This window comes from Zootoca vivipara, chromosome 8 (genome assembly GCF_965207765.1).
Source record: "Zootoca vivipara chromosome 8, rZooViv2.hap1.1, whole genome shotgun sequence".
Lineage (NCBI taxonomy): Eukaryota > Metazoa > Chordata > Lepidosauria > Squamata > Lacertidae > Zootoca > Zootoca vivipara.
Genome location: NC_142591.1, coordinates 48,244,481 through 48,256,825, shown reverse-complemented (window position 1 = coordinate 48,256,825; position 12,345 = coordinate 48,244,481). Strand labels below are relative to the sequence as shown.

General features: G+C 41.0%; 1 protein-coding gene across 1 annotated transcript in view; it reads left to right on the top strand.

The window, feature by feature from the left end:
* PRKDC (protein kinase, DNA-activated, catalytic subunit) overlaps window positions 1-12,345 on the top strand; it is an 86,755-nt gene that overhangs the window by 4,289 nt on the left and 70,121 nt on the right. Inside the window, exons 6-15 of the mRNA XM_035124659.3 lie at window positions 4,406-4,518; window positions 5,736-5,835; window positions 6,800-6,855; window positions 6,954-6,984; window positions 7,281-7,438; window positions 7,876-8,022; window positions 9,050-9,214; window positions 9,962-10,130; window positions 10,995-11,044; window positions 11,768-11,905. Of these exons, the coding sequence (XP_034980550.3) occupies window positions 4,406-4,518; window positions 5,736-5,835; window positions 6,800-6,855; window positions 6,954-6,984; window positions 7,281-7,438; window positions 7,876-8,022; window positions 9,050-9,214; window positions 9,962-10,130; window positions 10,995-11,044; window positions 11,768-11,905 (1,127 nt within the window). The remainder of the gene's footprint in view (window positions 1-4,405; window positions 4,519-5,735; window positions 5,836-6,799; window positions 6,856-6,953; window positions 6,985-7,280; window positions 7,439-7,875; window positions 8,023-9,049; window positions 9,215-9,961; window positions 10,131-10,994; window positions 11,045-11,767; window positions 11,906-12,345) is intronic.

The window sequence follows — 12,345 nt, the reverse complement described above, 5'->3', positions numbered from 1 at the left end:
CAGTTGCCCTGGGACTGCAGAAGCAAGGGAAATGAAACTTTGGTTTCTGCCACCAGGTGCAGGAACTAATACTGGGTATTATACTGTTGTTGTTTAGTCGTTTAGTCGTGTCCGACTCTTCGTGACCCCATGGACCAGAGCACGCCAGGCACTCCTGTCTTGCACTGCCTCCCGCAGTTTGGTCAAACTCATGTTCGTAGCTTCGAGAACACTGTCCAACCATCTTGTCCTCTGTCGTCCCCTTCTCCTAGTGCCCTCAATCTTTCCCAACATCAGGGTCTTTTCCAAGGATTCTTCTCTTCTCATGAGGTGGCCAAAGTATTGGAGCCTCAGCTTCACGATCTATCCTTCCAGGGAGCACTCAGGGCTGATTTCCTTAAGAATGGATAGGTTTGATCTTCTTGCAGTCCATGGGACTCTCAAGAGTCTCCTCCAGCACCATAATTCAAAAGCATCAATTCTTCGGCGATCAGCCTTCTTTATGGTCCAACTCTCACTTCCATACATCACTACTGGGAAAACCATAGCTTTAACTATACGGACCTTTGTCGGCAAGGTGATGTCTCTGCTTTTTAAGATGCTGTCTAGGTTTGTCATTGCTTTTCTCCCAAGAAGCAGGCGTCTTTTAATTTCGTGACTGCTGTCACCATCTGCAGTGATCAAGGAGCCCAAGAAAGTAAAATCTCTCACTGCCTCCATTTCTTCCCCTTCTATTTGCCAGGAGGTGATGGGACCAGTGGCCATGATCTTGGTTTTTTTGATGTTGAGCTTCAGACCATATTTTGCGCTCTCCTCTTTCACCCTCATTAAAAGGTTCTTTAATTCCTCCTCGCTTTCTGCCATCAAGGTTGTGTCATCTGCATATCTGAGGTTGTTGATATTTCTTCCAGCAATCTTAATTCCGGCTTGGGATTCATCTAGTCCAGCCTTTCGCATGATGAATTCTGCATATAAGTTAAATAAGCAGGGAGACAATATACAACCTTGTCGTACTCCTTTCCCAATTTTGAACCAATCAGTTGTTCCATATCCAGTTCTAACTGTAGCTTCTTGTCCCACATAGAGATTTCTCAGGAGACAGATGAGGTGATCAGGCACTCCCATTTCTTTAAGAACTTGCCATAGTTTGCTGTGGTCGACACAGTCAAAGGCTTTTGCATAGTCAATGAAGCAGAAGTAGACGTTTTTCTGGAACTCTCTAGCTTTCTCCATAATCCAGCGCATGTTTGCTATTTGGTCTCTGGTTCCTCTGCCCTTTCGAAATCCAGCTTGCACTTCTGGGAGTTCTCGGTCCACATACTGCCTAAGCCTGCCTTGTAGAATTTTAAGCATAACCTTGCTAGCGTGTGAAATGAGCGCAATTGTGCGGTAGTTGCAGCATTCTTTGGCACTGCCCTTCTTTGGAATTGGGATGTAGACTGATCTTCTCCAATCCTCTGGCCATTGCTGAGTTTTCCAAACTTGCTGGCATATTGGGTGTAGCACCTTAACAGCATCATCTTTTAAAATTTTAAACAGTTCAGCTGGAATATCATCACTTCCACTGGCCTTGTTATTAGCAATGCTTTCTAAGGCCCATTTGACTTCACTCTCCAAGATGTCTGGCTCAAGGTCAGCAACCACACTACCTGAGGTGTACGAGACCTCCATATCTTTCTGGTATAATTCCTCTGTGTATTCTTGCCACCTCTTCTTGATGTCTTCTGCTTCTGTTAGGTCCTTACCACTTTTGTCCTTGATTATGGTAATCTTTGTACGAAATGTTCCTTTCATATCTCCAATTTTCTTGAACAGATCTCTGGTTTTCCCCATTCTATTGTTTTCCTCTATTTCTTTGCATTGCTCATTTAAGAAGACCCTCTTGTCTCTCCTTGCTGTTTTTTGGAAATCTGCATTCAGTTTCCTGTATCTTTCCCTATCTCCCTTGCATTTTGCTTGCCTCCTCTCCTCCGCTATTTGTAAGGCCTTGTTGGACAGCCATTTTGCTTTCTTGCATTTCCTTTTCCTTGGGATGGTTTTCATTGCTCATCCCATTCCTTGGGATGGTTTTCATTGCTGCCTCCTGTATAATGTTACGAGCCTCCATCCATAGTTCTTCAGGCACTCTGTCCACCAAATCTAAATCCTTAAACCTGTTCCTCACTTCCACTGTGTATTCATAAGGGATTTGATTCAGATTGTATCTTACTGGCCCAGTGGTTTTTCCTACTTTCTTCAGTTTAAGCTGGAATTTTGCTATAAGAAGCTGATGATCTGAGTTACAGTCAGCTCCAGGTCTTGTTTTTGCTGACTGTATAGAGCTTCTCCATCTTTGGCTGCAGAGAATATAATCAATCTGATTTCGATGCTGTCCATTTGGTGATATCCATGTGTAGAGTCGTCTCTTGTGTTGTTGGAATAGAGTGTTTGTGATGACCAGCTTGTTCTCTTGACAGAACTCTATTAGCCTTTGCCCTGCTTCATTTTGAACTCCAAGGCCAAACTTGCCAGTTGTTCCTTTTATCTCTTGATTCCCTACTTTAGCATTCCAGTCCCCTGTAATGAGAAGAACATCCTTCTTTGGTGTCATTTCTAGAAGGTGTTGTAGGTCTTCATAGAATTGGTCAATTTCACTTTCTTCAGCACCGGTAGTTGGTGCATAAACTTGGATTACTGTGATGTTAAAAGGTCTGCCTTGGAATCGTATCGATTCGTATCGAGATCATTCTGTCATTTTTGAGATTGCATCCCATTACAGCTTTTGCCACTCTTTTGTTGACTATGAGGGCCACTCCATTTTTGCTACAGGATTCTTGCCCACAGTAGTAGATATGATAGTCATCCGAACTGAATTCGCCCATTCCCTTCCATTTTAGTTCACTGATGCCCAGGATGTCGATATTTATTCTTGTCATCTCATTTTTGACCACATCCAGCTTACCTCCACTCATGGTTCTTACATTCCAGGTTCCTATGCAATATTTTTCTTTACAGCATCGGACTTTCCTTTCGCTTCCAGGCATATCCGCAACTGAGCGTCCTTTCGGCTTTGGCCCAGCCGCTTCATCAGCTCTGAATCTACTTGTACTTGTCCTCCGCTCTTCCTCAGTAGCATGTTGGACGCCTTCCGACCTGAGGGGCTCATCTTCCAGCGTCATAACTTTTATATGCCTGTTGTCTTTGTCCATGGAGTTTTCTTGGCAGGGATACTGGAGTGGCTTGCCAGTTCCTTCTCCAGGTGGATCACGTTTAGTCAAAACTCTCCACTATGACCTGTCCATCTTGGGTGGCCCTGCATGGCATAGCTCATAGCTTCTCTGAGTTATTCAAGCCCCTTCGCCACGACAAGGCATTGATCCATGAAGGGGCATTGATCCATGAAGATTATACTGTAGTGTGGTGTAAATTGCCTTGGACATCATCTTATTGCATGATTCCTTTGTCTAAGGAATATAATAATAATAATAATAATAATAATAATAATAATAATAATAATTAATTTATACCCCGCCCATCTGGCTGAGTCTCCCCAGCCACTCTGGGCGGCTCCCAATTGAATATTAAAACAATACAGCATTAAATATTAAAAGCTGCCCTAAACAGGGCTGCCTTCAGATGTCTTTTAAAATTAGGATAACTGCTTATTTCCTTGACCTCTGATGGAAGGGCATTCCACGGGGCGGGTGCTGCTACCGAGAAGGCCCTCTGGTCTGGTGTATAAATCCTTAAAATAAAGACTTGCACCCCTTGAATCCAGACCTATGAACACTGCAGACCTTTGCTATCCATAGCCGCCTCTGAGTTTCATACTTACTTTCACTTCCCCTCAAAATACTGCTCCCCATAGTCTCTGTGCCTTCACACATAAGAATTCTGTTCATCCACAGATAATTTTGGAACATTCTGCTTCCCTTAATTCCCCCCCCCCCCGCTCATTCCCTCCCCACTGAGAAGAAGCTTTTTATCCATTTGTACATATCTGGAGTGGGGTGTACTTTTAAACTCATTTCTCTTGACTGTTAAATCACTGTGAGCCCTTGGAACTAGGGCAGATGTGAGGTAGCTTCTTTCAGAATTATTGCCACATGTGCTCATTTCTTTTTGGGCCCAACTTATCTATGATTAGAATAGCAAGAAGTAATAACTATGCATGTACCGTATGCATACACTCCCCCCCCCCAAATAACAAAGGCCTTAAGTCTGGTGACACGTTCATCAGTAACTACCAGTGACAGCGCATCTGGCAGTGACAATGACTAAATATTAGGATAATATCATGAGACTGAATAAGACATTTCGGATCTATAATAACACTGGGTGATTTATTAAATCCTTCATTGTTTAGGAGAGATTTTTTTGTGTGTAGCTGGATTAAAATAAAATGTGAACACATAATTAGGGTGCTAAATATTCTTTTTTTTTTAAGTGTTGGAAAGGATTTATGAACTCCTGGGAGTTTTGGGAGAAGTCCAACCTAGTGATATGCTTGACAACTCTGAAAAACTATTTCGAGCTTATTTGGGAGAACTCAGAACACAGGTAAAGTAAGGACTTCTTGTGGGATGTCACCAAAAGCTTTCCCTTCATATTCTATCTTGGTGTCTGTCAGATTTTCCTTCTATAGCTCTCTAGATCCTTAGAACCCCAGACGGCCTCTTTGCCTCATAGACTACCTGGTGGGACCCTTACCACTATGGCTTGGAAAGCCCTTTTCATCATAGGGCCCCTTTTTTACTTTTATTTCCAAGATGGTGGGTTTTCCTGCCTTTACACGCGTCTATATCAAAGTGTTTCCCTTCACTGGCCCATGCTGTTCTGCAATATTTCCTTGTTGGCTCACTACTAGGAGTTCTCTACCAGAATTAATTTCTGGTAGTCAGCTATGTCTTGCTAATCCAGATTGTAGAAGTCACCCTACTGATTTTCCTCTTACACCTAAGTGACCCCTCTCCCAAATCAGGAAAGCTTTCAGGGGCAAGGGAAGCAAGTCACTGCCTACAGCTCATGGTAGCAGGCAAAGGACGGTCAAGAAGGGGTGGTGGTGGAGCTGTTGCGCCTTCATCCCCTCCCTCAACAATCAGGAAAGCCTTTTTACTGGGTGAGACATGTGACTGGCAGCAGGCAACAAACAAGGAAGACTGTTGCTTCTTCTTGCTGCACCAACACTCAGGAAATCCTCTTTAAGAGGCAAGGCAAGCAAATCTTTTTTAGATCCATGTGGCAGACAGGCAATGAACAATCCAGTCCAAGGGGCTGCTACTGTTTTATTCTTTCAACTTTTTTTCTTTTCTTTTTAAAGCCCCTACAAGGGGCAAAGGAAGCACCTGCAGTTGGTTCCACCTGGCTGAAGGTCACCAAGAAGCTAAGCTGCTCCTTCCTCCCCATGCCCCAGACCAGAGTTCTGTGCCATTGTTGCGAGTCTTTTTTTCTTAACATAATGTTGCTCAAGGAAAAAAAAGTGCTGGTACAGAGTTGCAGTACATACAGAGTACCTACTCAATATTTTTTTTGTGTGCTCGATTGTGCCCAGTTTTTTTTTAAGAAACCTAGTGAGACTGTAAAATGATTAACTGCATTCTATATATTATATGCTATACTGGAAACAAATTATAGATTGGTTTTAGAATCAGAGGATATAGCGAGGATATAGCTACTATATTTAAGTTCATTTGAGAATTCGTGTCTTGCATTGCATGTTGATATCTCGGGATACCTGGTCTCCTTCAGTACTAAATAAATCACTTCCTTGTTTTCAGATGACTTCTGCAACAAGAGAGCCTAAGTTTGCAGTAGTAGCTGGGTGTCTGAAAGGACTGACAGCGCTCATGAATAACTTTACTAAGTCCATGGATGAAGGTGTAGTATTTGTTCTGTCAAACTGCAGGAAATTGCCACTTTTTCTGAATTAGCTAGACTTTTGATTTCTACACGCAGAACCAGAAGCATTGTTGGATATACTTGCGCAGATTTTTCATCAGTGTAGGCAATCAATGATGGCTGCAAGTCCTGTTACTTTGGCAAGTAATGCACGATCTCCATCTTCCCGTTTAGCCCACATTTTTGGGAACAATAAGTTTATAGGTCTAGTATAAACAGATTTTTTTGTACATTCCTTCTCTACTTTGCTCCATGTGATCTCTTGTTGGAACTGTTCTATAAATTTGAGGAATGCTGATACACCTAGCTGAATGTTCCCGGTGGATCAATTAGTCCAGCTCACTGTCTTGAGAACTGGTATCTGCTGCACATAAAATAACTCTCCAGACTTTTGGCCTGTCTTTCTAGGAAATCACCAAATAAGGAGATTTTATAGCCTCTGTGGTCTGGGTAGTTTTAATAGGAAATGCTACTCTTTCACCTTGAACAGCCTTTTGCCCTTTCTATCTGTTTCTATTTGTGACATTTTCAGCAATAGGGAATAGTTTCTTTCTAAATTTGGTCTTGCAGTTGTACTCTACTCAGTTCTGATAACTTTCAGGGCCCTGAGGTATGTCTACATGGCATACTTTCTGTGCTGCTCCCCTATGTTCATTCTGTGGTGAAGAATCAATGCATAGTTTGTTCAAAGTCGCATGTGGCATTGCTCCATCTTTCCATAGATCTAATGTCTGTATGATCTGCCATTTAGATACACAGAGGATCAGTTGAGTTTTATTTGATAGAAGGTTGTTTTGGAGTGACACTGATATACTGTGGTTGAATTGACTTTTGTGATGATCTGAACTTTCGTGTCTTATGAGAGGTTTTGTGTCATATGAGAAGTTTAAAATGTTACCACCTCATGACCTTATTTACATTTTTTTTTGTATTTTCTCTACAGATCCTCAAACATCAAAAGAAATCTTTGATTTTGCAATGAAGGCAATAAGTCCACAGGTATACTGGATGTTTTTTTCCCTTCAAAACAATCATTCTTTAAATTTGTTAATTAGATCTGACAAACAAATCTTATACAAAATATTTTGACATTGCAGATTGACTTAAAGCGATATGCAGTTCCTCTTGGTAAGAACTTTGTTTCCTGTCAAATAGTTGGCTGCAACTATCTCTGATGGCGTATTTCTTCTCTATTGGATAAGATGTAATGCGTGTAATCTATTTTTTGTCTACACGAAGTAAACTGTAACTTTAAGTAATAAACAACAAAATAAAGGCAAGATAATTACTAATTTCAACCTTAATTTCTTAGAGTAATTATATAAAAAAATGGCTCTTGTAAAATTATTCAAGAAAGATAACACTTGCATCAGTTATCAGCTGGAACAATAAGTCGAATTTAAATTCGAAATTTTACTTTTCAGCTGGGCTGCGTTTGTTTAGTATCCATGCTGTTCAATTCAGCACATGCCTTCTTGACAACTATATCTCACTATATGAAGTAATGTCCAAATGGTGTGGCCATCAGAATATAGAACTGAAGAAAGCTGGCCATTCAGCTTTGGATGCATTTCTTAAACAGGTAAAATAACCACCTTGTATCCCATGTCTGGTGTTTTTCTCTTTGTTTTGCTTTCCCTTCCTTCTGAATGGGACTTTTCTCCCATGCCTGGCTGTTCCCACAGTCGTTCTTCTTGATGCAAGTGTTCTTGGCAGCAAGGTTTTACTGCCATGCTCATAATGTATTTTTTATGTGGGAGTTAAAGGCTCTACGTACATATTGACATATAGATTGCTAGTCTATATTAGTATAGTGTCTGAACCAATGGGACCACAGCCTTTTTGTTCCTTTCATCATGACTCTTAACAGTTTTCTTTAGTATTGTATGTTGATGATATTGTCTTTATATCAGCTTAGTTTGAAGAAGCTGCTGAGTAGCATAGATACGAATTCATGATGAATTTATTTTGCATGAACTATCTAAATTATAAATGTCCTATATTATACATAATATGCAGATCTCTTCAATGGTTGCAAACGATGCAGAAATGCATAAGAGCAAGCTGCGCTACTTCATGGAACAGTTTTATGGTATCATCAGGAAGATGGATGCCAGCAACAAGGAATTGTCCATTGCTATTCGTGGATATGGGCTTTTTGCAGCGGTATGTATTTTAGTTCCTGACATAATAGAATCATAGAATTGTAGAGTTGGAGTTGGATGACCCCCAGGGGAATCATTTCCTATCCCACTTCTTGGACCTCAGAGACTAAAAAACAATGGGCAGCCAGATTCCGGGTGCAACCTCTCCTGGTACTCTGTTGTTGTTGTTTAGTTGTTTAGTCGTTTAGTCGTGTCCAACTCTTCGTGACCCCATGGACCATAGCACGCCAGGCACTCCTGTCTTCCACTGCCTCCCGCAGTTTGGTCAGACTCATGTTGGTAGCTTCAAGAACACTGTCCAGCCATCTCGTCCTCTGTTGTCACCTTCTCCTTGTGCCCTCCATCTTTCCCAACATCAGGGTCTTTTCCAGGGAGTCTTCTCTTCTCATGAGGTGGCCAAAGTATTGTAGCCTCAGCTTCAGGATCTGTCCTTCCAGACAGATGTTTCTAACTCTGATGTTAGAAAGGTTTAATGTTAGAGTGAATAAGACATTTATAAAGGTTTTTCAGGCTCCTTGTACAGAAATCTTAGCTGCATAATTTGGGATAAATGAAACCTTATAATATGTTGCAAGTGAGTCGCAAATTGATTTTAATACAATGTTTAGAAAAAGTAAACTTAAATCACAGAACATTGCAATAAGTGAGGTGCGCCTCAGCTGAGAAATAGCATTTCCATGATCTTTAATGTAGTGGCTTTTTGCAGATATTAGGTTTACAGAATTAATGTTTGAATTTGCCCTTGGTGCTTAGAAATTGCAGTTAGTAAATCAAAGAATTTAGACAGTAATAATGGCTTGGACTTGATAATCTTGCCATGAATGGAAGGCAGTTCTTGTAGCATGACCGAAGCTTGCTGACTTCCTTTGTGCCCTAATAATCTCAGACTGGCTCCATAGGGCCAGAGCAGTTTTTGAGAAGGTCCAGAGGTCTGCAGGCGGAGAGAAATGGATTACTCCCTCCCCGCATTTTATTGGCAGACCAATTATTTATTTTAATCTAGTGTTATTTTTCTCTCTCATTTAAAGCCATGCAAAGCTATCAATTCCAAGGATGTTGACTTCATGTATGTTGAACTCCTTCAGCGCTGTAAGCAAATGTATCTCACCGAGGCAGAAACTGTAGATGACCACGTGTATCAGCTACCAAGTTTCCTTCAGTCTATTGCTAGTGTCATACTCCACTTAGATACTGTAAGTGACTAGTTTGAATCACGTATGTGAGGCTTTTATTTGTATAAATTAGAAGGCATTGCATATGTCCTGACAGCGAGCTTGTTCTTCAACTGCTAATCCTTTGGTTCACTATGTGTTGGGGGTGGGTGGGATGGAATATCAGCAGGTTTGAGACATTTGCAGAAGCACCACAGATCTTTAGGGAGAGGGCAGAACGAAAAAAGCCTAGTGAGAACTGAGCATGCTCAGTGACCATCAAATGTACCCTAACTGTTGTGGAGGAGGAAAATAGAACATGTGTAGAGGGGAGGTAAACGGCGTTTCCGTGCGTTTGCCCTGGTTTTGGTGTTCCGTTGCGCCAGAAGCGGCTTAGTCATGCTGGTCACATGACCCGGAAAAACTGTCTGTGGACAAACACCGGCTCCCTTGGCCTGTAAAGCAAGATGAGCGCCGCAACCCCAGAGTCGTCTGCGACTGGACGTAACTGTCAGGGGTCCTTTGCCTTTACCTTTAGAGAGGAGGATGGGGAATGGAATATCCTGGAAAAGGGTGTGGTTGGCTGGAACTCTGAACAGGAGTATTCCCCACTGCAACAGTTTGCTGCAGAGCCTACTTGTATGACTCTTATTTGTGGTGAGGGTGATGCAAATTTTCTCTCTCACTAAAAAACAAAACCTACAGCCCCTCCCACTTGAAAAAAAATCTTGAAGATTTTTAGTGAATGTGCAGTTGCTATCTCCTAATATGCCACTGTTCTTCTTCTAGATTCCTGAAGTATATACTCCAGTTCTGGAACGTCTGATTGTGGTGCAAATAGATAGCTTCCCACAATACAGTGTGAAAATGCAGTTTCAATGTTGTAAATCCATTGTAAAGGTTTTTTTAGCCCTGGCAGGAAAAGGCCCTGTACTGTGGAGTTTTATGAGCACTGTGGGTGAGTTTTGTCAATTTTCTCAAAACAAGCTTTCTTCTTTATTGCAGGACTAGTTCAGGTTTGAGAAACTTGAAAAGTAAGGGTAATAGAAAATTATGCCAGTGGAGTTTCTGTCATATTCTGCAGTGTTGCAGTCAGTGTAATGGGTACAAGACTGCACCCTTAGTCACAATGACTTTCTAGCTTATATTGCATATGTGGGCAATTCGCATGTGATTCTGCTTGAAAGTGAATTGGAAACTGAATTTGGCAAGGAACAGAATTCATTTGTTAACTTTTCTGCAGTGTCTAATACAAATGTGCGTGCCTAAGTATAATTTTACTATTTTATTTTCACTTGTAATCAAATTTACATTGATGCAAAAGGTATTTTTAAAATGTGGGAAATATCAGTTAATGTTATGGATGCCTCATGTCCTATGTAGGACTAATATGGTGTCTTCTGCATTGGACCCAGTGCTTTTTTTCCTGGGGGGGGTACTCAAGGTACGCAGTACCTGCACCCCTTTTTTTCTAGAAGAAACACAGTGATTGGACCCATAACAAGAATGAATCTTACAATAGCTCAGCTGTCCTGCCAGATCCTTTCTTTGGTCTGGAGGTGGGTGGTTTTTTTTTGTGTGTGTGTGCTGTTTGTTTTTAGTTTGTTTTCTTTTTAAAAAAAACATTTTTTTAAAAAAAAAACCACTGCACATATTTAGCCCTCAGCGTAACCTGGTAACTAGTAAAGCAACTTGGTAATGACAACAGTTGTTGATCTGGGGTTTGTTTTGAGTGCCAGAAATATACTAGAATATTCATACACTCTTTTTAGTCCACCTTCTTGATGTGTTTTCTTAAACACTGAAATACCTTCTTTTTCAGTGCATCAAGGTTTAATCAGAGTCTGTTCTAAGCCAGTTGTCTTCTCAAGGGTAAGTGCTGTTGAAGTTTTGCTGAATTTGGTTTTGTGTTTGTGTATCTTTGTTACTTGTGTTCTGTACAAAAACGTTTCGTTGCCCTCTTTTTCTCCCAATGCAGTTAATGCTGCATTTATTAACAAATTGCCAGCCTCATAAATTGCTAGGGTTTCCCCTCACTTGCCTTAGTCCCTTCATGAAAACATGTGCATCCATTTTTACATGGTGCCCTATACTGCTCACCCACCAGGAATATAATGTCACCTATATATTTTCTTCAGTAACTGTTCTTTTCTCTCTCGTGATGAACACTACTTGGGTTTCCCCTTCTCAAATGCCCTTTCTTTGTTTACTGGAAGTATCAGAGGGGGCCTGAGTGAGAGGTCAAACATTAAATCAATTGGTTAATACTATAATTGTAGAAAACTACCTTTGGGGACTAAAGAAGTGAGTCTTGCTTGACCGTTAAGCATTAGAATACCATATGAAGTGAAATTTCCTGCTGATCCCTTGAAATATCTTGTTTTACCTTGTTTTAAGTATGTGAATGTGTATTGTTTGAAATACTATACATTCCTAATATGGGGCACTTAACACGAGAATGCCCTTGACATGTCTTGGTACAGTAGTCCTGTGTGCTTTTCTATCACTTATGTATGCTTCTGAATTAGGCAGTGTTCATTTCTGCTATCCTAGGATAAGCTATGTAGAGATAATCAGTATTATGTTGCCTTCTAGGAATATTCTGGAAAAAATGTTTCTAGTCCAGAAGAGCCTCCTATACCTGGAGAAGTTCGGGCTGGGAAATGGAAGGTGCCTACATACAAGGATTACTTGGATCTTTTTAGAAGTTTACTGAGCTGTGACACAATGAAGGTAAAAAGCCCACTGATGCTGGATCTTTAATAATAATAATAAAATGATTCAGTGATTAAGCTTTACTTAAACACTTTTAATTTCTCTTGTACGCATTTTCTCCGGCCACCCTTGCCTCTCTTTGAGTCCATTCCCTCACCTTGGAATGCCCAGCCTTTGCTTTAAATATTCATGCATCCGATTCTCTTATCTCATTGCCCATAGTTTGTGGATCCCCCAGTTGCTTCAAGTTTTGCTTATGTAATTTGTCTTCGAGGCCTCTTAATATCGCCTGAATCTATTTCACCGTGTTAAAACATTTTAAAAACTATATTAGTACTGTTTTTGGGGTTTGGCAGCCAGCGGTGTCTCCTCTGCTGCTGGAAGAAATGGGGAGGGAGTCAATTTTTTGTTACCCCCCCCTTTCCACCACAGCCCCTTGTGTCCCCCTCCCACATCTT